A 25,846-nucleotide genomic window follows, 5' to 3' on the forward strand; every position below is an offset into this window, starting at 1 on the left:
TTTAACAAGCTAGAAAACCTCTAACTTTGTTTAACTTAACTCACTGGCAGAACAAGCATGAAAGGGGGAAATGATTCTGTAACTCACCTCCTGCAGAAGGAAAAGATTGAGGGATGAAGCTTTTGGTAACCTCACAAGCTTTCTGGTAACCTCGCCCTAACGAACAGATGCTGCACACCAAAGAAGTGCAGAGCCGCTGGAGTAACTGCTGAAATGACCTGGGAGTCGATGGCAGAAGCAGCAGCACAGATGCATCCAGACCCTGCAGGCTGGGGATGCGAGCTGTGCCGGGTGATGGGTGGAAAGGAGCTCCTTTCCAAACACGGTGGAGCACAGCCATGCAGACCTGTAATCCATACGTGGTCCAGAGTTTAACGCAGCTGTATTTTCAGGGCTATCAAGCCCATCAGATGAGAAAGAAAAATGCTATCGTTGGTATCAGGGGGAACTGATCATCAAAATGGCCTGAGTAATCAGAATAAACGTCAGATCCTGACAAACACCTGCGAGCTTCTAGAAGGATGGGTTTAGGGAACTGGGTTTGGGGGTTTTTTTTATCCTTTTCTGGGGAAAAAAAAATAATTCCCCATCCTTCTGTCCTATCTCAGTTCCAAGAGAAATGAATTTGAGGGTGAAGGGATAACCTGCCGCACTGTTCCCCAGACAGGGTGCCTCCCTGGTCTCTCGGTGGCATTTGCTTACCTCCACATTTGCTCAGCAGCGTGGTGTTAGGCGCAGAAGGAAGGCATTTTCCCTCCTGTGTCCTCTCTTAATGAAGGAGGAGAGGCTGTTGGTCATCACATTTTAGCGTTCAGAAGTTAAAAACACACCCTCATTTTAAAGCACGTTAGGTCAGATACGTTTCTCTCCTGTTCTTGGCTCTGATTTATCTTGTTATTATAAAAGGCTTCTTAGCCCTATGAACAGCAGTAACCTGCAGCGTTAGCCAGGTTACAACACTACTACAGGCTTTGCTAGATCAACTCCTCAAATCAACTGTGAACAAGCAAATGCATGTGTCAGCTCCTTTCAAGGTCATTCGTAAAGCTCTCCCCCATACAGCTAACTTTAATAAGGAGATGCATGACTTGAAAAGCAGAATCTTGGAAGTCTTGAATTCATTTTTTCTTGGCTTTGCTTTTTGTAAATAAAATACTAAACATAATTTGTATAAGCTTGTCCCTCTAAAAGTTACAAGACTGGAAAATACTGGTAAGATTTATTTTAAGTGGAGGTACTTATCAAATGTCACCGTTTTCCTGTTCAAAATGACTAATCATTCTGATTAACCTTTGATTTAAATGATTATATACCACAGCAAAGCACAAACATACATAAAATTACACTCCAAAGAAATTCTCAAAGTGCAGATCACATAAGAAAACAGTTATGTCAAAGTGGTTAGAGAATTTATTTACCACGTACGTAATATTCAAACCAAAAGCTGACTCCACATGTTTAACGGGAAGGCTCCCACCACATGCACATTCTTACCCAGGAATCAGTCTAGTTAATCCCGTAGCCAACATGAGACTGGCTCCAGAGGAAACACAAAAAATATCAACCAAATAATAATTAAACTATAGAAGAAACTCCTAACTACCTTCTCAACAAGTACTCCCAGAATCTTCTGTAAGGAATTTTATTCCATGTGGAAAATCGGTGCTAGCATGTTAGTCACATATAAAAAGGCGGCCTGAAGCAGCACAAGAGAAGAAATAAAATTTAATATCTCACTTTGAGTAAATACACGTGAATTCCAAACCATGTAACAGACTTCAAAGCAGAAGGAGAAAAACAGGATATCAAAGGTAAATTAGACAAAGAGCTGAAGGCAATTCTGAAAAATAAAAATATATGGTGGAAAATTAAAGCATATAGAAACACTCTTAAGACCCCATCTCAACGGGCCAATTTGTACAGAGAATGCACACCAGCAAAGTGAGCACGGAAAAGACTCTCAAAAGCTTCCTATCTGCCAGACACAGGGGCCTGTCCCTCTCCAGCAGCTCTGCTTTGATGAACTGCTAACCAGCATAACCAGCTGGATGCCCACCAGCCCACCAGTCCCCACTGCATCCGTTGCAGTCAATGAACTTCTAGCATACCCATTCCCAAATTTTTCAACCACTACTGCAATGTCATTTTTCCTAATAAAAAAGGTTCTGAAAGCACAACTCTCTTCCTGACAGTGAATCCAGAGTGCTTTCACCTTTATAATCACCTGGGTCTAACCAATATAAAGGTTTATCAGACACCCAGGAATCCCTTGGATTATTCAAGCTGAGCTTTGCTTCATGCTGGTTTAGATTGATCTAATAATCTGGAAAACACGAGCTCACACTCCTCCCCTCCACAAATACCAGTCTCATAATGTAAAAAAACTAAAAATACTGTACATCAAACAACTCATTTGCTTTAGGTTTACGAAAATAAATTAAAAGCCATGGCCAAGGTAGACGAAGCGTTCAGGACATTCAGCCATGCAGCTAAGTTAGGACCCTAGCCAGGACATGGTACCACGCTCAGCACAACGCTTCCACCTGCCTAAACTGTAAAACTACAAATAAAGGGCATATGATCAGTGATCCTGGATGTGAGGGTAACAGGTGGTCGGGGCTTCTTCCCTCCTTATTCCCCAGAATAAAGAAATACAGATTCTGCTGGACATCTGCAGTATCGACAAGCGAAGAGGAAGTTTTCAGGCTGGGTGCGATAAACAGTACCCCATGCCCCTTTCTTCCCACAACATTACCAAAAATAATCTGGCAAAGCCAATGACATCGAAACAAACTTCCACCTTACAAAGCAGTATTCCCATCCTGGATGTCAGGAAGGGCCAGTGGCATGTGAGGGTGGGAGCTGGGGGGAGCTAGGGGCAGCGCTCCCACTGTCCCGCGGCAGGTGGCCAGCTCCGTCTCCCCGGGCTCCCTCGGCAGCGTGGGATCATCAGGCTCTCCAAAGCATCTAAATTAGGCTTCTGCCCATACATGACCCCCCCAGGGGAATGTGATTCCAATTAGAGCCAAGAAAGTACCAAGTAATTTATCAGGTTAAATGAGATGCTGAATGCTAGGCTGTAGAAGAGTATTACATACATTCTCCCTAATAATAAAAAGGGATTTTTCTGGGGTCGTGACACCCATTGAAAAGCCAACAAAAATGTAGCTGGAGCAGACTCTAATTGAAAGTGTGCATCCTAGGGCTGGACCCTGAGCAGCAGAACAAGTCCCCGGTACTGCACATGCATGGTTCACAACATCCAGATCCCATCGCTCCCAAGTACAGATGGAGCCACGTGCCAACAGGCACCAGCAAAACCGATAGTTGATAAATACAAGTGAGACCACCGAGAGAATTTGGAGGCAAGTTTCCAGATCTGAGATCTCTACCAAGGGCTTTCATCACACTCATAGTAGGCATGATTTGGTTTTCTGTTATATATTCATATGCTTCCATTCAGAACAACCTTGTTTCATTACAACGGATTCAGCCGTGCTTTGCAGTCCTGCTTCATTTCTTCCAAGGCAAATTCTTCAGGAGATTAACCTGACACATTTACTCCCCTGACAATATATTCTGTCTTTTCTGATATCATTACCAATTTCAAGCACATAGCAATAAATGGGCTTAAAGTTTTTAAAAAGTAGTGACTTGAAACCTTTCTTGTTCCCACATTTTCTTGGTACAACGCATTTCACTTACAAGTAATGTTCTAAGATACGGCTCAAGTAAATATAAAATAAATTATTAAGCTTCTAACCAAAAGCTTCCAGCCCTAAACCCCCTCTTTATTAGCCCTGAAGAACTCCAGCGCATGGCACAGCTCTAACTGGAGTAGAGGTTTTAAGTAGCTCAAAGTGGTAATTGTTCTTTTCTAGGAGTTCAACATATTATTCTTATGCTTCATAGGCACAGACGACATTAGTGAAGATAAACTGTGCAACTGGTAATTGAAATTAAAGTTGCAACATCTATTACGGTAATATCCACTGTGCAACATCTCGAACACACAGAGAATGAGATGCTTTTGCATATGAAGCACCAATCAGGATACCCACTGGAACAAAAATACATGAAGAAATGTAATGAAATAGATTTACACAATATAAAGTTTCCTCAAATTACTTACATTGTCATTACTAGTATTCTACCATCTTGACAGATACAATAAGTAAAACCCCAGTATAATTCTGGGAGAGGTGTTTTTTTAAAAAAACTGAAAAAAATTACACAGCATTCACTTAAAGAAACCTGTTCAAAAGTCCAGTTTCCTTCTAGAAGTATTGATGTCTACGAGGTCTGCTCATCTAAAGAGAAATCTGCCTGGTCTTTGGAAGAATTCTTTGAAAGTACCTTCTAAACAAGATCTCAGAAAATAGAAAAATTTCAAAATTAGGATTTTTTATGAAATGATACGCGCATAAACTACATAGTCTTTGGAATCCAAGTAACCATTAAATGATTATAGCAGCAACAAAACTATATTAAAAGGGCCACCAACTGAAAGAATATCCAGTTTTAGCATGCTCCTGGGACCATGCTCTTCAGAAATTTCTTGCAAATGAACAACTTCTTACAAGACTGTAAAATTTGCTTATCATTACCACATCGGCAAAAAAAAGCTTTTCCAATATTTTAACTGATTAACACTGTAACTGCTACTTTATGTCATATTAAAAAAAACCAAAACACCACCCAGAGATTGCACCACATCTGGCTGGGGAAACCGTTCCTCTCACGAGATAATCTGAAGTCCTCTATGTCGAAGTAACAGCGCAGAGTATTTTATAGCAAGGGGCAATTAGAAAGATGGAGATGGAGATCAACTTCCTACTTCCAAGGTGCTACATACTGTAAATGAAGACAATTTCTAAGACACATGACATACCTCATTGTATCATCTGTCCAAACCTGGTGAGGTATGTAAAATCTTGGCTTGCAAAAGGAAAGCAATAAAGATACTTCTCTATTTAAAAAATAATAATCTACTTTCCTAATTTTATACCTTTAGAGGACTGCTGCTTTAATCACGAAGATCAAGTATTCCTTTCCTAGCTTGTAAAGCTCCCTGTAACTTGGTACTGGTACCTTCTAATTGGGAACAGGACTAAATCAGTAGCTCTTTAAAATCTGACTGTAACTCAGATGAACTAAAGGGACAGATCAAAGCATGGTTATGCAAGGTGCTACTGCAGTCAGATGCAGCTTACTAAATATTGAAGACATACAAAGATAAACACGCAGGACTGTAAATCACTACAAACCAAAATGGTTAGCAAGATCTCTGCAAACGCCTCCTGGATAAAGACACATTATATGCTACATTCATTTTCTAATGAGAAATGTTCAGGGGTTTTATTATTATTAATTGCATATAAATTACCATGATTTTTGTATCACTGGGAAACTATTTAGCCATTCACCTCTCAGAGGAACAATGCTGAACAAAGGCAATGAATGCATGGCATATGAGAACAATGCAGAACACAGAAATTTATGCATGCCATTTAAAAGGCATGGCATTTAGAATATTAGCAAAAAAATCAAAAGTATGTCATAAATCTTTAATTGTACGAAAAAAATGTCCAACTAATGGTTTGCCAAGTCCTTCATACTATTTAAGCATGAACACTGCCTACTTCAGGAGCGCAAAATCTTCTCAACTCACGTATCTGCATATATCCCCAACCTCCTCTGAAGTGTTCTGCTGCAAAATTCATTGTATCCGAGATCTGCTAATCATCATTAGGAAACTCTGTTATGCATCTTAAGGACGTACTTTAGGCTCTCGAGAGGAAAAATAAACATGTTTTATTAGCTGCTTTTGGAAAATACTGATTTGTATTTATTTAGAAACCTTTTCAAGTTGCACCACTGTTAAATTAAATATTTATGGCATGATTTTGCAAAGAGTTTAACACCTGTTAAGCGTTTAACACGCTGACTTCAACAGGAGTTCTGAGCGCCCAACATATCTTCAAACCTCAGAAGTGACAAGGTTTGGACGTGGCAAAGCAGCTTGAGCATGCGTGTTACTGCTGAGCTCTGAAATGCAGCCATGGTCCTGGCCAGTCCTACTTCCCATCGCAACAATGCATTTCAGACAACTTAATTGGCCGTATTTTACTAGAAATACCGAATATGACTCATTAATACCTGTTAAATCCAAATAAAGCATAGGCTAAATGCTGTTAGTTAATCCTCAATGCATCCTCACGTTCCTTCACTAGTGGAAAACTTAGGTGCTCAGGTCATTAGACATCACCTTAAGTAGCAACTTAGCGAGGAAATTAAAATCCACAGTGAGTCAAGAACTAGAAAGCAAAGCTGTTGATATTAACAGTGAGAAGCTGAACGAAGATGAAGTCATCCTGGTAAAACACAGAATAAAGAAGGTACAGAAAAGAAAGGGAAGACGTTTGGTACAGTGCAAAAACCTGCATCCCAGTGACAGTGGGGCCAGCGAATGCTTTGGCTCTGGTATTTGGCTTTTCAGCCCAATTGAAGACCATGCCTCTGCCCTCCTTGTCCAACGAAGTCAAAATAAGGGTTACCCATAAAATAATAAGGGTTAGTCATCCTTATTTTGCTTAGCTTCTGAGAGTTGTATGCTCACTACCACTCCAGACGAACGCTTACTCCCCCTCCCAGCTTCACGTTTTCAGGTACCCTACATCTCCCGTTCTTGCACGAATAGCACCCAAACCTGTGGCTGCCTGCCCTCCGGACCTCCCTGGCCCTTTACCCGGTTGCAACACAGGCCTAAATCTGAACTATGATGCTGAGACATCATCTTATGTTTCAGAATTAAATACCTAAATTTCCGTGGGGCACCTGGCCTATACTTCTGGAAGTAAAAAAAAAAGTGTCTTCTAGGCAGTAAATAAATAAATAAATAAATAAAATCCAAGTAAGAAATTACTATACATAGACACATTTCAAATGATCACCTGACATGATTTCATAAACTGAAGACAAATAGAATAGTTTAATATTGCAGACAGGACACATCAATCTCCTTATGCACTTCACAGCACACTACAAATCTGCCCAGCAAGTCGAATATTCTACTCCTTAAAATAATAGCTTTCATCACACTATAAAACATTTGCAAATGCAGACCAGAAAACCGACAAGCGTATTTACTATAAAGCTTTATATTTGTGTCATCAATTAACAACAAAAGTTTGGAATAAAACTAAAATAAAAGCTAATCAAAACAGCTAGCTGTCAAAACAGATGGGAACTATATTTTTCAAATCAAGCAAAAAGCCAAAGCTTTCGAACATTTAGTGTCATGTCAGCTGATACAGACAACTTAGAAAGGAAGGACAGCAAATGTCAGGATTATATGAAGAAAAGGTGTCCCTGGCTGAAAGATTCACATTTATGAATTTCCATTGATTTTTTTTCTTTTTTTTTGATTCAGGATGATTACCTCGCACTAAAGCAGACCTCTGATATGTGAATTATAAATAAGGTGCTGCCACGACACTGCAGGCAAATAAATAAAAACAGAGCCCCGGCATTATTTTAGCCTCAAACAAATGTTTCAGTCCCTACACTGTCTGGCTCAGAAAGATACATAGACAGTCTCACAGACAGAGATATAAATGAACAATTGCAGTACCTTTTTCCCACACTGTTTACAGGGTTGGCTATATTCCTACTGGCAATAGATTTTCTTCTTGACAGCTTCTTGGTGTTGGTGCTGTCATCAGTGCTGTCATCCTCTTTCTTTGGTGTGTTACTTCCTTTGCTGTTCAGGTCCCTTAGCACATTATAATTAATTTTACTTGAGATTTTCTTCTGTTCTAACATCTTTTCGATTGCCTCTCCTGCTGTGCTGGCTTGAATTGGCTCCCGCTTCTTTGCAGATTTCTTTGGCTTAATTAAAATATAAAATTAGTGATGTAGATACAAACAAAGTTTCCTTGAAGCAGAAGGGCGAGCTGCAGTTCAGCAGTCCTGGCTCAGGTGCTGCTGATGCGGGGGGATGCAGGCGACGCGCCCAGGCTAAGCCAGCGCTCCCTCTCCTGCCACTCACCAGGACCTAGAGGTCTCTTTTCTCAGAGAGATGAGTGTTCACTTTTTGCCAAATGCCCGAACAGTTTACTACAAATTCTTTACTCAGTATTAGTAATGCTGCCAGAGAAAAAACATGGGCCATTTCTCATGCGTGGAAAAAAAAGGAGTGAACTCCTGTTACAAGAACAGGGACCCTGATAGCATCACTCAGCAGAGAAATAAAGAAGTTTCCCTGCTAAAATTGCCTTTAAAGTTAGAGTCAAGCTGGGTCATGACTCCCCTAAGCACTGACAACTCCATATTGAAACTGCAACGGTATTTTGTATCTACTCCGAACGCAGCGTGGGAGAGCATCCACCCAACCCATCCTCCACACTGGAAAAGGCCACGAATATCAGCAGCAGCTTTCTAAGCATGGACCGGCATTTACGCTGGCGGATGGGAAGCGGGAGGCTGCAGACGCAGGAGCACAGGAGCAATGTCACCTGCAACTGCTTTTCCCTGGCAAATGCTGCAAGCCCAAGCCCAGCGCTGCGCTGCGGAGGTTGATGCTGCACAGAGCCAGACAAAGAGAAATGACATCGGGGAACATTTCTAGCCATGCCCCATGCCTGGGTAGGTACGAAAAAGCCCAGAACCTCTGTTTCTCATTTGGTGTTTTCCTTTTCACAGGAAGGTTTTAACATCAAGCTCTGCAGGAGATTTATTTTTTAATGGATAATAGCCCCTCTGTTTACCTACATGGGTCAAGTGCTACCTTGAAATTGGAAAGCACTATATTAATCAAGTTCTACTCGAGCTGTCAGAAACAATACAGAGTTAGAGAAAAACTCCTGTGTTGTCCGAACAAAAAAGTGGGTGTTTGGGCTACTTGGCGGTGCCAACGAGTTATACAATTTTGAAAACTGCTGGTAGACTGCCACGTCTGCATAAACGTAGGATGAATGAGAAAGTCTGAAGCATAAAACAGTGTTTCATTGTCTGGTTTTGTTTTTATTGTTAAAATACCTAGGGGAAGTAGGAAACTCTGTCTTTCGCATTAGCCAGAAAAAAAGATAGAGGATACAAACACTAAAGCTAACATGGATTTTAGTTGCATGTGGAAGATTTGACTTGTCACTTGCTCAATTACACAAAACACTAATGCCGTAAATTGTGAATATACGGCCAATTAGGCTGCTTTAAATTGCTAAACATGGAGACAGGACATGCCATTTGTTAACATAACTGTCGCATTCTTTATGAAAGGTAGAACAAAATATTCCTTCAAGTGGATCTGTTCAGTTCTTCATAAAGAAATCATTATGGTAAGAGGCAAGAAAACTACTGAAGTTATGGCAAGTACAAACAAATTCCCCATGCACACGTTAAAAGAAAAATAAAAATTTGGCATGTCTTAAGACCTCTATTTAAATAAGCAAGCAATTAGGACAGCAATCATAAATGCAAAGAGCTAGCTCTGACTTTGCCATGCACAGACTTTTCTCGTAATAGTAATTTAAAATAAAATCTTGGGCAAGAAAGTTTTACTCACCACCTGAAAAATTATAGCCTTGTAATTCAATAACAGGTAGAGATACAATAGCTTTTACTCATTTAGTGGTGACCTGTACCATTACGCCCATACATCCTACATGGAGCTGATCAGCAAATGTAATGAATTCCAGGACATTTTCAAACAGACACAATTCGCACACAGTTTAATACCTTGTGTTCCTTATAAATCCCAAGTTCTTTCTCTTTTGCTATTCTTGCTTCCTTTTCTGAAAGATGACAAAAGGGTAACCAGCATGAAAATTACACAGACTGCATACTTCAGCAACACTGGCCAAAAGGAGAATTTCAGTCCTATATACTTACCTTTCTGTTCCTTCAAATAATCTGCATTTTCTTTCATCCACAGCTCTGCTTTTATCTGAGCTTCTGTTTCATTAAGTATATACTAAAAGACAAAACAAGTTTATCTACTTTCAGAAATCAACTTGAAAACCATGTAACAAAAGTGAATTGAAAAACCACTGGCAAGGTCAATTCACATTCTGTTCTTAAAAATACATTAATAAAAGAAAACTTGACTGAGATGTGACAAACAGAGCATTTCTAGTCACTTCTAAAGCCAGCAAAATAAGCAACGTTTTCAAAAAACAAGTGCTCAGTTTCCAGACTATGATGGGGCGATCAAAAATCAGCCAGGACTCATTGTACACGGTCTGTAATTAACCTAAAGTGATCCTGGTTTATGATCTCTTTCATATTATATGAGAGGGTATCGTGACAACATGGTCATCTGCAAGTAATTCTGTGTGTTGACGGTGGTCCGTAATTCAAAACAGTAGGGGAACCATTGCCCTGTGCTACCAAAACAGAAACATGTGTCTTCTGGGCAGGTTTCTGCAAAGGTTTAGGCACAGTTACTGAGACTAATAGTTCAATGGCCACATCTGTGTGAATGAAACCAGCTTAGACTGCTGGAGTTTTAGTCCCCTAGAGAGTTGGGTTCAGTAATAACATCGAGGCATTTTTCAGTTCACTCCACTTAGTCTCAGTTACATCGTTAGAAGGTATGGAGCTGTGAAACACATCTAGAACCTGTTCAGATGAATTACAGAAATAAACAGGTAGCAGGCAGGCTCACAGGTTGGTAGATAGATCTCTTCTTCAGTTACAAAAATGTAAAAATAAACCCAGAATTTAGCACAATTGTCCATGAAACAATGGAGAAGACAAATCGGGCCATCCTTCATGAACAAGACACGTCATATTTAGGCAGCAGACCCAAGACTTGTAAAATGATGTTTAAGTGCAAGAAAAACAAATTGAGATGTCTCCATCTTATGGGTTTGAGCATTCAAGATTTTGTCCTAAGTAAAATGTACATACAGGATTTAATGATAAAAATAACTCCAGTCAAATGAAACTAATGCAAGGAGAAGTCCTTCCTCCAAGGGCAACTGAGGAGAGTAAACAGCTGTGCAAGCCCTGGTTTATCAGAACAAATTTTCACTCTTTCATCTGCTTCAATTAAAAGTGGGCCATAATAGTAAAATACACTTCCTCCTAACTCAGTCATTCATTCTTCTTATGCTTTTAGAGAGTTCATAATCTTGGGCTTACAATACTACAGTCTATTGCCATGGAAATTAATATAAAGTCATAAAAGTAGAGTTATGACCTCTTCACAGAGCCTAGGAGGAGGAACGACCGTGCCGATGGACCTGCTATGCTGAAAACCTTCAGCCTTCCCACTCCTCCACACCACATTCACCTCACCCAATTCACAAGACCCTTCTGAATGCCCAGCCTAGCAAAACCCACTTCAAGGCTGAAGTCAAGCGGAGCATCTCTCTGCTCCACCATCCATCAGCAACATTTTGCAGATCAGTGACCCCTACGCAATTTCACTGCTCTCAATGACTTTGTACCCCAAAAGGAGTATTTAGCATTGGCATTATCTGTTCAAATTACACTTGCAAAGCAGTGTGGCAGCTGGAGAGGGCAACAGGCTCAGAGGCAGGAGAGCCAGACCTGCTGTGTGGCCTTCAACAAGCCGTTTTCCACAGCTGGCTGGCTGTCGTATTCAGGTTCTACGGTAAAGTGTATCTTTTACTGCCACACAAATAATAATAAATCCAGAAAATGTTACAGAAATCACTGAAAGAACACAGAAGCTGTACATGCTGGTTTTACAGTTTGGTTTCCATGGCAGCCTTCTATGTAGAGTATATCTTAATTAAATAATGAATTTAGAGCTCCACCGAACTTTTAGAAGTCCCTCTTCAGAAGACATTCTAAAACATAATTATTCCAGCATGGCAAGAGCAAGCAGCAGCAGCCTCACAGATATATATAACTTGGGCAAGGAACGCCAAATTCACAGGCTTGCGGGAACGTTAATTTTGAGATCTCAGATCACTGAAATCACTCGAACCTCTCTACAGATCAGAACGAAGAGGCAGTGAGGGGAGAGCATAACCCAGATAAGAACCGCTTTGTCCTTCTTGGATATCCAAATGCAGAAGACACCCTGGATAAGAAGATAAGAGGGAGACTTACCCGATCTATCTCACTGTCGTCAATCCCACTCAGATCTAATTCACCATCCCCTGTGTTCTCTACAGAGAAAAACACATTTTAATCAGGCAGACGTTTGTCCAAAATCTATTGCAATTCAGGTTCTATGATAAAGTAACACTTAACAATTGCCCTTCAGAGATTTGCATCCTTCCTGCATTCATCCAGGAGGTTTAATGTGTTGCTGAGTATTTTCAATATGGGGATACACATGTGTACATATTCACCACACTGAATTAATTTAACGTTATCAGCACTGTCTTCTTCAGCACTAAAAATCTATTAGACACTTTCAGTTGCCCTTTTTTCCCCCCATTTTAATTTACAGCCACAAACACTAAGCGGGAAGCTGGGGAAACCACTTCAAAAAGATGACCATTTTTTCTATCATCATAATATGAATTTATCTGTCAGAGCCTATAGGTCAACAGTTTATCCGTAAATTATGACTTAGAAAATATTTTCTGTTTTCAGGGAAGCAACATGGACCAATGAATAAAGACATCACGCTGACAGTCAATACCATGGCTTTCTTTTTCATTCTGATCTGTCATCATTTGAACCACTTACCTCATACCAGCTCTGTAAAAAGATGTGTATTAGTAAAATGGGAATTATTAAAACATTTCCAAATTTTAAAATAACTTTTAAAAGCTATGGAAGGTCTAGATAAATGTTAAACAATAATGCCTTTCCGTAATCACAATTTTACTGTCATCTTCCTAGCTTTGTATTTATGCAGACTTCTTCTGAAAACATTTTTTTTTAATATTCTATCCATTAAAAAACATTAACAGAACAGAACCAAGGCCTAATGTGGGACTGGCACAGTGTACAGCAGCAAAACCTGATTTTCCACATCACATGAATGTACAGTAGTAACACACTATTAATGTAGTTCAGGTAGAGAAGAAAATAAATTGTTCAACAAAGACTGATGCTGGGGAATGAAGCAATGTTATTGGTCACCTCTACTACCTGTAATCAAGACTAGACAAGAGATGATCTAACCAGTTTACCTGCAGAAAAAATCAACAAAACTTCAATAATCTGTAATAACAAATTAAAACTGAAATGGTGTAGAACAGCTTGGCAACTGTACAGTTCCTGCTCTCCAGTCCAGGAGATGTGCCTCTACACAAACCAAGACCTTTGAACAGTTTGATTCCCCAGCCTTGTGCTTTCTCGTGGAGCAGAGCTCCTGAGCAGCGCAGAGCTGGACCGGCAGAGGGGGAAGGCAGCTGCAGCCCTTTGATCCAACAGCAGGTTACGGCAACCAAATGGTGAAGACAAGCAAAGGTAGGCATTACGAGCACTCCCAGAAGATACAAATGATGCTCCACTTGGCAAAACTCAGGCATTTACACCAGTTGCCTGAAGTATGTGAAATCACAGGGTTGCGAATCCAACCAAAACATCTGGTTAGGAATAAAGGCTGCACTTCCTAAGGTGGTGCAAAGGTTCTGGCTGCTCAACTCAGCAGACATTTACTGGTATCGGACACTGAGCGCTTACGAACATCTTTCCAAAAAACACTTTAAACAATCAACAGGAAGTTTTAAACTTTCCACACCAAGTTATATGCGAAACAGGTTTCACCCCAAAGAAAATGTCCTGTCACAAGGAACTTCATAACACTGTGCTTTGATTTTTTTCTGAGATTGTCTCATAAATGTACCGTGAACTTTACCAATTCAGACAAACTGATGCTAATATGACTGGAAAGGCCTTAAGGAACATTTCTCATTGCCATTATGTTTAGAAATTAACTGTACTTTAGTCCCAGGCACCAGATTTACTTTACAACCTTTTCCCCAAAATATACTTTAAAAGTGTGAAACATTTTACAGTAACTATATAACTGTTCAATATATAGGCTTTCCTTCTTCTCTGATCTCTACGGAGCCCCCAGCTCCTTGTGCAGGCACCCCACTACTCAGCAGGCAAGGATGTGACCCAAGGACATGGCAGAGTGCACCCTGGCTGGAGGCTGGAGAGGAAGAAGAAAGTGACAAATTACATCCTGGTGTTTTGCTGCCTCTTTAATGTAACTCACTGGAATTTTTTAGCAAACCCTAACCATGCAAAGTGCAGAGAAGAATCGCTGTATGCTGCATCACTCACTGGAGCACAGAGTATTCTGCAAAACAGCACTACATGTCCCTCCTTCTGGAACCGAGATACAAACTTCCAGTGAGCAAAATGCTTAAATGTTCACAAAGGAAAGGAGTAAATATTGTAGTCCAGTGTCTGAGACCCTTTCTCAGTCGACTGTCCACCTGGGTCAAGAAATGTTGCATTACACAAAATAAAATAGCTCAACAGCAGAGTGCAAGAGTGTGCCCAGGCCAGAACAACCTGTCTGCTAGGTCATAAGAAGTTTGGGCAGAAATGGGACGTGAACTGGGTCTCCCATATTCTGGGTAAGCGCTTTAACCACCAAGCTGTAGGACAGAAGGGGGGATGGCCTCCCCCTTCTTTGTGTTATCTACCTTTTTTTTCTCTCAGTGTTATTTTGGGGGAAAAAACCCCAACTTTCAATTTGGTTTACTTGAGTGAATAAAGGATTAGGGGGTTTTTCCCATATTCATCGCATCAGATAGACTAAAATATAAACTATCTTGGGCTTGGAATTAGGGACAAAGAAAAAGGAAGCCAAACTCAAAAATTACTGGTACATTCTGAAAATCGCAGGCTAGAAAATCAACATTTGGAAGTGGCGACAGAACTACACAAGTCACTGCTCAGCTTCACATAAAACTGCATCCCAAAATTGTTTGTTGTAAAAACTGCCACAGCTTCTTATGAACAATAAAAATATCCCACTGAAACTAAGCTGCCACTGCTTTCATTCATCATTAAGCACCTTGCTCCTCCCATGCCCTGCTACATTTTTGGCTCAGAGGTTTAAAATTTAGTATGTCACAGTACAGTAGGTGTCTGTTGCCTTATACAGCCCTAATATGCCAGATTGAAAATGATGTAATTTCAGACACCATGAGCAATTTCACATGTCATTTTAAATATAACTTGTTACTGAATTAGGTGCTAGTTTTTCTCTTTGGATCAATTAGCAATGGGGACGGAAAACTCATTCTTCAACTGGTAAATTGCAGAGAAAAATCCAGAAGCAAGTTCTAAATAATAAGCATTTCTGAGACCCCATAATGGCAGTAGAGGGAGTAATTGCAGGATATCCTTCTGCCTGCAAGTCGCCTTTTTTCCTGCCAAGGCGATAAGCATTCATTAAATGTGAGGGGTTTTCAGAAGAGAAGGTGCCTTCAAATCCCTGGTTTAACACTTCCACTAGGGAGGAAAAAAAAAAAAAAAAAAGGTGTTCTGTTACAGAATGCCAATTCAAAACAGAATACACCCGTTTTGATCTGAAATTTTCCACGGCAATCCTTCCCAACATGAGTAGACCCTATCAGCCATAACTATCCGTCTGCTCGATGTTATACGTCTTGCTCCAGGACACAGAAAGTAAATCACTTGGGTTTTTTATATACCAGAAAGATCTTCCCAGCTGCTAAACTTTTAAAAATAATTCCTAAATGATCATTTTTTCTTTTAATAAAAGGGTCGAAATGAAATGTTCAATGAAATAAAAACACAGATGTGGCCAACATCTGGTCCAACCGCTTAAAAGCTTATTTAAAAGCAGTAGCATCACGTGGCACGGCTCTTAGACATTGTGGATTTCTTCTGCTAAGAAAAACAACCACTTCACTGCAGGGCACAGGCAAAAATAAGTTGGGCATTAAAAACAACACCCCCACCCCCAAATCCACTTCTTAAATGAAAGTACTATCAGGAAGAGCGTAGAGCAAGGCAGCCAGGAGCACACTACTCCATCCTCACTTAACGTCTCCATGGCACTTCTAGAGCTTTCCATCAAGGTCCCAAATGAACTACATTCATGCCACTTAAAATCATCAGTCACCCAGCCAGCTCCCCCAATATTTAAAATAAAAAACACAAACACCAAAAGCCCTTTCTTTACAGCCTTTTAATGACTTTCCAACTGATTCTAGTAGATGCAAGGGCTACAATCAGACACTGGGGATTAGGTTTGTAAACCTGCAGGATTATTTACTGTTCTTGTCATTACTAAATGCACGCTAAACCCTCTTTAACACACCGTCTCTCCCCTTCTCCCTACCTCTGCGCAGCTAGTTAAATGTATACATACATGCTATTATGGGGATTTATTACAGAAGAATCATTCCAGCTGATATATTTTAAACCCCACATTTTTAAAAACAGCCATGTGAAGAATGTGTTTTTCTGCTTCTATTACAGGAGGCAGCACTATTTATTGCTCTGCCTAGATAAGAGGATTTCCTTACAGACAGAAATGGAGGCTGAACACTTCCCAGGAAATCCTCTGGAGCAGATATAATAGAAGGCACTTGGTGCTGTGGGCCCATGCAGCAAATACACCCTGCGTCGCACCGTTTCGTAGCAGTCAAAGAGCCGAAAGAGTTTAAACAAAGAACCCTTCCACCTATTCAGCTAAGCACCCCCAGCATTTAAGAAACAGTTTGGGGCTAGAGCACCACAAAATCTTAAAACAGTTGGGAGAGCCTTTTTCACTAATAAAAAGCCGTAAGCAACAAACCAAACGACCTGAGCCCGGGGCACCAGAAATAGTGGGACTGATCGCTGCTCTCCAGGGAGGGATTAAAACCAACGGGAGCCACAGAAGGCTCCCACAGACTGTCGGAGGAACCTGACGGGGCAGAAACGCTTTTGCAGCTAAATCTGATGAGCGGTGTCGGTGCCACTTTGGGATTTGCAAGGAGCACAAAGGGAAGGTGGTAGCTTAGCATCAAAAAAGGCACTGCACAACCACACCAGAATATAATTGATTAGCTGATCAGAGGGGACAAGAACCCATCTGGAGGGGAAGATAACTGATTTACCAAGGGGCATGAAGAGAACAGTCATTAAGTGGGTAACCGGGAGGGTAGCAGCAGCGGCGCAGGGCAGACAAAGTGCCACAGTGATCAGATAGGGAAGAGAAATGGATGTGAAAACGCTGCAGCGGCAGCAGCAGCGCGGCATGAAGTGTGGCATACGAAGATCAATGGGTGTGCAAATGAATCTGCCGCACGCCAAGGGGCACGCAGAGTCCATGGGGCTGTATGAGAGCGGTACATGGTGAGTTTTATTAATATGGGGCTAGAAGCCTCTGCAACAGGCTGAGAGGTTATCTTGGCAGTTTTAAACTGGTGCCAATCTCAGTGCTCCAGATAACGCACCTCTTTGTGCAACCCCAGCCTTCCCCGCCATGCCCCGATCCCAGAGCGTGCAACCGCGCAGCTGCCAGTGCCTCTGCTCCCTCCGGTCACCTTCAGCAATGTCATCGTGTGCCATCAGAAGCATGCCACAGAAACAAAACGTAAGGAGTGAGCAAAATGAATTGCACTCACTGATGAAATTAAGGTCACAAAATGCAGGACGTTTACACTTGTATTTAAGTGAAAGCATTTTTTATTTTATTGTACCTGAAGCCACCTTGAAAATTACAGCCTACTCCTTCATAGTGCCAATTCGACACCAGGATTTAGGTCTGACAGCGTACGGAGCACACCAGGCTATGCATACAGCATAAAGATAAATGAAGTCTGTCACTTATATTATTTCCTCCTGCCAAGGCAAGGTTAAGGGGTCCTCTCCAGCTGAAGCCAAGTTTCCAGCCTGCCAGCTCCTTCAGAGAAAGCAAACACACTGCGCCACGCAGAGTGAGGCCCCTTCTTCTCAGAAATGTTCCTTCCTGCCGATGAGGGATGGCAGGAGGCATTGCTGGCTGGCGCCAGCCTGCCCGGCAGCACCAGGACACGCAGCCCTGGCACTGCAAAGCACCCACCGGCCGGCTCCTCGTGCTTGGACTGGAAGTATAGAGGCAAAGCCCAAAAGGGTGCAAATGAAGGGCAAAGAGGGAAAAGATGTGACCTGATAAAACCAAAGAAATTCCACATATATGCTACGTACCCTACAATTGCAAGCACGAGAGAGTGGCTCTGCAAGGCAAGCCTGCACAAAAGCAGGGATGAACAAGCTCATTAGCTCCTTCCTCACTCCTGTCTGCTGAAAATAGAACCTTCTCACAAAACGAAGAGGAACAAGAGCTGGGACCGATCCCAGCTGGTTTGCAATCACTGCACAATGCTCATCCACGTCGCTGTAAGCAGGAGGCTTTCCTACAAGATTCAGCAGAACTACAAACCCTTTAGTAAGTGCCTGCATCTCTATTTCCTGACACTGATTCAAGCTCCAGGTGCTACGTCTGCCCTACGGCAGCCAACGGACACCCGACAGCCTTCCCGCATTCGCTGCCTTTGTACAGCGGCCACAGAACAACTACCCCATCGCAGGAGCCGAATTTCGAACTTGTGTGTTTAATGGTATATGGGAAAGAATTATGAGAAAAGCTTTTCCTACCGTCAGTCATCTCTCACAGAACTTTTATTAGACACTGAACACATTTTTTATAAATTAAATTTCTGTTTCGAAAAAAACCCTCAACAAATACACCAAACCACCAACCCTGCTGCTTTTCTGGCAGCAAACCCACACTGAACCAAATACTATTGTTTCACCTCACAGTCCACAAAGGATCTAACCAAACCACATCCACACATTTTATATTCAGTTAAAGATTATACTGCTAGTCTAACAGACATGGAAGTTTGTTAAACACTATTTCATCACAAAAACAGTTAATCACTCCATTCTCTCCAGAAATCCTCCCTGCAATATATGTTTTTTGTTCAAAACCAGTCCAGCAATAAACAAAGCCTTTCTGATTCTGAAGAATTTTCTTTGAAAAGGTAAGCTCATGCTTACTGAACTACATAGCAATATAAAAAGCCCTTACGAAAAAATCCTTTCAACCTCCCCAAATAAATACAGCTGAAAGTTAATCTTTTGAACATCTTGACACTGTCCTCAAAACCAGCAGCAGATGTTCCTCTTCTGGAATAACGTTCACGTCCCCCAAACACCTTTTGAAAACAGTGAAAAAGAGCATCCTTTATGCAACCTACTTGATGCAACCCATCATTCTCTTTTAAACTCAGAACCCTGCTGCCACAACCAAGTGCTCAGAGGATGGCTGGTCTGAACAACATGAAAAAAGCTATTTGTTGCTGATGAAACCAATAACCATCAGCGATCAACTGGACAAATACTCACCTGGAAACATACTAATTAGCTACCACAAATGACATTTTCCCGCTCCAGAGCCCAGAAGTGGTACGAGCTCCCATGCACAGGCACAAGTCTTCTCCAACTCAAAATTTCTGCGTCTAGCAACACCCAGACTGGTCCTGCACTCCTGCCAAAGGTGTGACACACATCTCAGCGCTCGTCCATAGGTTCACCTTCTCCTGCCTGAGTAGTTACGGACTTAAAAGTTGTTAAAATGGAGAAAATATAGGACAGATTTCCCTTACTTATTGCTCTTTTCCATCCGAACACCAATTCCCTGCTGTATTTTCCTCCTTTGCCTTTTATGCTGTTCTTGGCATCTTTTTTCTCCTTTCCCTTCCCCCACCCTTCCTTCTTTTTGGTGCCTTCTGGCCTCTATTTTCTGATTTTTTTTTAATCTCTGCAGGGGTATCCAACAGTAACAGTTTATATAAAGGGAGAGGCTAGGGAGAAGAACTGACCAGCATCTTAATCAGTTCCCCTTTCCAAACCCTGCAAGTGCAAAGCGCCGCCGTATCTCTTGCAGAGGGCGAGGGCTGTACAACGCCCTGGAGAGCCGATAGCAAAGTCAACTGGGCTCAGATCTGTCTCCAGCCCACTCTCCTCGTGCTGCCAGACCACTATGTAAAACAGCAAGAGCACTTTACACCCGAGCCAGCCATAAAGGGAACAGCTGGTTTAATGTTTAAGTGCTGAAGCATCATTTCTGCAACTGCAGCTTGCCGGTTAAGAAGCCAGGTCTTGCTGTGGGCGCTAAATGCTCTGCTGTGCATCCCTGCAAGCCCAGGATCCTTGCCTGGCCGGCACTCAGCCACCCCAGTAGAAGGACATATGCTTTATTGAGAAAAATACTCCTGTAACCTCAAATAAAACTAGGCGGTGAGCTCTGCACTACAGAGAACTTAAAAAGCAAATCCTAGAATTTTGCTTGGATTATTTTTATTTCTATTTTTTTTTAATAATGAACCGATTTCTGTCCCACCAGGAAAAAAATTTAAATGTATACAGCCATATATACACACACAGTTTTTAAGCTACAAAGATACAGGGAAAATTTGAGGAGACTTGCAATACAACAGTTTTAGGTTAATTTGACTGATCAGAACTCAAAAGCAAAGCTAACGTATTTTCCTAGGACATTCACCGCTGGCTCTAATGATAGCCCAAAAATCAGAGCAATTTGCCTTTAGCAGAAGCACAAACGGTTGAACTGTCATGAGCAAGTGCAAACAGGAGCCCAGGCGAGCTCTGACACACCTCTTGCCTCAACGTCAGGGTTACCGCACTCACCCTTGAGCTCCCACCCCACAGCCCCCCACCCCCAGGACAGGCACTCAGCTTCCAAAGGCCACAGACTTACTGCCACATGAGCCTGGCCTATGCCAACTGTCCTGCTAAAGACACAGTCTTCTTCTTGCTCCCAGGACTGTGGTCTGGACCAAAGAGCTGCTGCCAGTTAAGAACAGCCTAGCAAAATAACTCACCCAGAGAAGCGAGAAAGAGGAAGGAGCTGAATTTCCATTTACAGTTTTCTTCTAATCACTCTCACTGTCTCTCAGCAAAGGTGGGCTGACTTCTGCACCCTCCTTTGAGGTTCAGAGCTGGTCTATGGTAGATCTGGCAATGAGCTCAGCACCAGCCACCAGAAGTCACCTGGACTACAGAAATACTTCAGCAATTAGCATTAAGACAACACCACAATATAGTATACGCAATTATAAACCTGAGTCTTTATTTAGAGGGGGAAAAAAACAATTTACATCCTGGACATTTACTGCACTGTCCAGGCAGGCTGGATGGTGAGAAGCTGTTAACTGCAAGAAAATTACCATGTAAGAAATTTCTTATTTTGTTACCCAGCTTCCTCCCACCTTTATTGCTAACAAGAAATAGCAAGCAGAGAATTATAGAGATGGGGAGAGGGAAGAGAAGGTAAAAGTTTATTATTCTTATTATTTAATATTACTATAGTAGAATAACTAGCAAGAGCAGAAACTCCCCTGAAAAAAACATAACCTTTGTAAATGAAGCAGTTAGGTGGGAACCTGGCCCAAAGGAGAGCGCCTCAGTGGCAGATGGGGCTGGATTCAGAGCAGCTACCAGGCAGTGTTTGATGCCACTAGGGCTATCAGAGGCATGGAGCAGAAAGAGATCACACAAGTAAGATCCTGACTCTGATGCAGTGATCAGGACCACCAGCTGGGGTTTATAAACCTGCAACAGGAGACATGGGTTTGAATTCTTAAAAGCTGGTAGCTACAGAAATGCAGATCTGTGTTAAGAGCACCAGTCCATTATGCAATAAGTGGCCGCAGCCAGCACAGACCACGCTTTTACATAAAAATCACGGCAGCTGAACTGGTTCTTGTTAGATTAAGTGCTATCTTTCTGCCTCTGATCATGCCTAATGGCTGAGCAATGGGTAGGTGGTAAAGTACTTCTCTGTCTTGCTCTAGACCCAGAGATCTCACAGGAGCATTGCCCCAGGGACCAATGCAGTGTTGCATCCATTCAGACAGCTAACTATATGAAGATAAAAGGATGGCTCCAGGTGACGCTGCAGTAGTGCAAGCTCCCTTGGTCATCCGGCCAAACTGCAGCAGAGTCCTGCGGAAGACAGCACATGTACTGCAGCAAACTCCTCACGAGGACATGCGCACATTCCCTCCTCCTCTCCCCAGATGTTTTAGGGACTACAGCGGGCCTTTTCCCAGATGCACAGTAGACAGTGGCAAAGATTTTAACATTTTGCCTGCAGCAACTCCGAGGCCCCAATGCCTTGGCATTTGGATAGACTGAACCGTAAGCACAGCATAATTAGCATGTGTACTCCATATGCCTGAGATCCATCACTATAGCGTTGGAATGCCCTCCGACACCACAGCTTTCCAAGGGAAGAAAGTTGTGGCGAAGTTCCTGGAGAAGAAATTGTCTTATTCTCCAGGAACTGTGGAAAAAGGCTCTTTTGTGCATAGGAGGTTTCAGCGGAGCTGGAGAAATAACCTTTTCCCGACAAAGCCCAGCAGCATGATTCACCTATAAATAATGGAGCTGATTTCAAAGCCGGCCTTTCAAGCTAATGGCTATCAGAAAGGCCAGCCATATGCTTGTACAACCTGTCATTCTGAATAATCTCAACATCTGACTTGTATATAAAGTTTATATAGTAACAGGACTATATTTAATATGTCATTTTAGCTACATTACATATTGCTGATTTTACAGTTTCTCATGAACCTGCCAGTCTTCTCCAGGTTACAGGCACACAAAGGACCCTGCTTAAATGTTGATTAGATGCAGAGCGAAGCAAAGACTTTCAAAAGATTTTTAGTAAACCTCAAAAAACAGGTAGACTGGTAAAACATTCAAAGAGAGCACTGGAAAAGATAAGGTCCCATATCTACATGTCGTTATTTTTTTATTTGAATATATTCAATCTCTATTCAACACAGCACTGCAGAGGCAAGAAGGAAGCCACACATTATGTCTCAGTCTCACATACACTAAAAGGATTCATGGCTCTTTCTGCCACGCACCCATTTTATTTTACAGCACATGGCATAATATCAAAGTTGCTCTTCTTTAATTAACTGAGTAATGATGCTTTCCCATGAAGCTTAATCTAAGTTCACCATAACACATTGTATTTTGGCACCACTTCTCAGAAACATGACTACATGGTCCGCAGCTCATTTGGAGAGAGGGATGTGCATTTTGTGTACCAATTCACTTAAACACCTTCAGCATTACATGCAATACAGATCCCTCTGATTTGATGCCAGTGCCAGCAAGTGATGCCCAGAGCCTGGAGAGGGATGGCAGGTCAGCAGGAGAGCACCTCAAGAGCAGCACAAAGGAATTCCAGCCGCTCCGGCCACTCAGCCAGCCTCACCGGGGGCACAGCTTCAATGCCTCGATGCAAACGCGCGCAGCATGGGGAACGAACCAGAGGAGTTAGAGACATGCGCATGCCCGAAGGACTATGATCTTATTGGCACCACAGAGATGTGGTGGGATGGCTCCCATGGCTGGAGAGTTGGCATGGGAGGATACAGGCTCTTTAGGAAGGACAGGCAGGGGAGGCGAGCAGGGCGTGTTCCCCTCTGTGCCAGTGACCAGCCGGAGCGCACGGAGCTCCGCCTGGGGATGGAAGAGGATCCGACCAGAGTTTATAGGTCAGGATCAAAGGGAGGGCAGGGGCAGGTGACATTATTGTAGGGGTCTGCTACAGGCCACCCGACCAGGAAGACCGAGTGGATGAGGCCCACTAAACACTGACGGGAGCAGCCTCATGTTCACAAGCCTTGTCCTCATAGGGGACTTCAGCCACAGCAGTATCTGTTGGAAGGACGACAGCAGGGCATCAGCAATCCAGGAGGTTCCTGGAACGCATTGGTGATAACTTCCTCCTCCAAGCGACAGAGGAGCCAACAAGGAGAGGTGCTACGCTGGGCCTTGTTCTCGCCGACAATGAGAGGCTGGTGGGGAATGTGAAGCTCAAGGGCAGCCTTGGCTGCAGTGACTGTGTAATGGTGGAGTTCAAGATCCTTAGGGCAGTGAGGAGGGCGCACAGCAAGCTCGCTGCCCTGGACTTCAGGAGAGCAGACTTTGGCCTCTTCAGGGATCTGCTTGGTAGAGTAGCATGGGACAAAGCCCTGGAGGGAAGAGGGGCCCAAGAAAGCTGGTTAATATTCAAGGATCACCTCCTCCAAGCTCAGGAGCGATGTGTCCCAACAAAGAGGGAGTCAGGCAAAAGGGCCAGGAGGCTGCATAGATGAACAAGGAGCTCCTGGACAGACTCAGACACTAAAAGGAAGCCTACAAGGGTGGAAGCAAGGACAGGCAGCCTGGGAGGAATACAGAGACATTGTCCGAGCAGCCAGGGATCAGGCTGGGAAAACTAAAGCTTTGACAGAATTAAATCTGGCCAGGGACATCAAGGGCAGCAAGAAAAGCTTCTATAGGTACATCAGTGATCAAAGGAAGGCTAGGTACATCAGGTACATATAGGTACATCAAAATGTGAGCCCTCTCCAGAAAGAAACAGGAGAACTGGTTACCCGGGATATGGAGAAGGCTGAGGTACTGAATAACTTTTTTGCCTCAGATTTCACTGCCAAGTTCTCCAGCCACACCACGCAAGTCACAGAAGGTAAAGGCAGGGAGGGACAGGGAGAATGAAGAACCATCCACTGTAGGAGAGGACCAGGTTCAAGACCATCTAAGGAACCTGAAGATACACAAGTCCATGGAACCTGATGAGAAGCATTTGTGGATTTTGAGGGAACTGGTGGACAGAGTGGCTAACCTACTATCCATCATAACTTGCAAAGTCACAGTAGTCCAGTGAAGTTCTCAACAACTGGAAAAAAGGAAACATAACACCCATTTTTAAAAAGGGAAAAAAAGGAAGACCCGGGGAACTACAGGCCGGTCAGTCTCACCTCCGTGCCTGGCATGATCATGGAGCAGATCCTTCTGGAAACTATGCTAAGGCACATGGAAAATAAGGAGGTGACTGGTGACAGCCGACGTGGCTTCACTAAGGGCAAATCATGCCTGACATATTCAGTGACCTTCTATGACAGCGCTGATGGATAAGGAAAGAGCAACTGATATCATCTACCTGGACTTGTGCACAGCATTTGTACTGTCCCACATAAAATCCCTGTGTCTAAACTGTTGAGACACAGATTTGACAGATGGAGCCCTAGGTGGGTAAGGAATTACTTGGATGGTCACAATCAAAGAGCAGTTCAATGTCCAAGTGGAGACCAGTGACGAGTGGCATTCCTCAGGGGTCACTACTAGGACCGGCACTGTTCAATGTCTTTGTCAGCAACAGGGACAGTGGGACCGAGTGCACCACCAGACCATCATTTCAAATTCAGGCCTACTGTCCTTTCCTATGGAACAGACGTTTATTTATATTTTATTTTTTTATTTCTTTTACTTCTTTAGATAAGACTGGGATGTATTGTACTTTATGTTAGTTTTAACTAGTCAAACTCTTTCCAGAGCAGACTTAAGCATCATTAACTGTGCAGTAAAATAAGCCCAGGATAATGGGCTGACAGAAGGGACTGATGAGAGAAGAGCTAGCAAGGTGCACAGACAAAAGCCCTGTCTGCTGGAAGAATAAGATTTTGAATCTTACTAGCAAGATAAAGCAGAGAATACTTAAGTCCAGACAAAGCACTCCCATGTTAATTCCCTTCATCCCGTCAAAAACAACATAAAAACCTTTAAATGCTAAAATGAAGCCAAGCAAAGGAACATTACCGCCAATAAGTGCCAACTGAAATGAATGATCTGGGTTGAAAGCGTTTGCTGATGTAGCCAGAAGTTGCCACGAAGACTTGAGGGCTGTGGCAGCAAACTGGTCTGAGGAACAGATCCTCACCTCCTGCTGAGCCAAACCAGGCACGTTGACCTCAGCTCTGCCACCGCCCCCAGGGACCAAGGGGATGAGGCTGGAGCTATGCCACTCGAGGGTCTTTTGGGAGCAGGACCGACTGCACTCCTCACT

The 25,846-nt window shown here is 42.7% G+C and overlaps 1 protein-coding gene across 4 annotated transcripts in view; it reads right to left on the bottom strand.

Moving 5' to 3' along the window:
- BRF1 (BRF1 RNA polymerase III transcription initiation factor subunit) overlaps positions 1 to 25,846 on the bottom strand; it is a 175,639-nt gene that overhangs the window by 36,362 nt on the left and 113,431 nt on the right. For all 4 annotated transcript variants that reach the window (XM_055715148.1, XM_014278464.3, XM_055715149.1 and 1 more), the window contains 4 exons: positions 12,085 to 12,143; positions 9,892 to 9,973; positions 9,739 to 9,794; positions 7,634 to 7,890 (listed from right to left, as the gene is read on the bottom strand). In XM_055715148.1, the coding sequence (XP_055571123.1) occupies positions 7,634 to 7,890; positions 9,739 to 9,794; positions 9,892 to 9,973; positions 12,085 to 12,143 (454 nt within the window). The remainder of the gene's footprint in view (positions 1 to 7,633; positions 7,891 to 9,738; positions 9,795 to 9,891; positions 9,974 to 12,084; positions 12,144 to 25,846) is intronic.

Source organism: Falco cherrug, chromosome 7 (genome assembly GCF_023634085.1).
Source record: "Falco cherrug isolate bFalChe1 chromosome 7, bFalChe1.pri, whole genome shotgun sequence".
NCBI classification, from domain to species: domain Eukaryota; kingdom Metazoa; phylum Chordata; class Aves; order Falconiformes; family Falconidae; genus Falco; species Falco cherrug.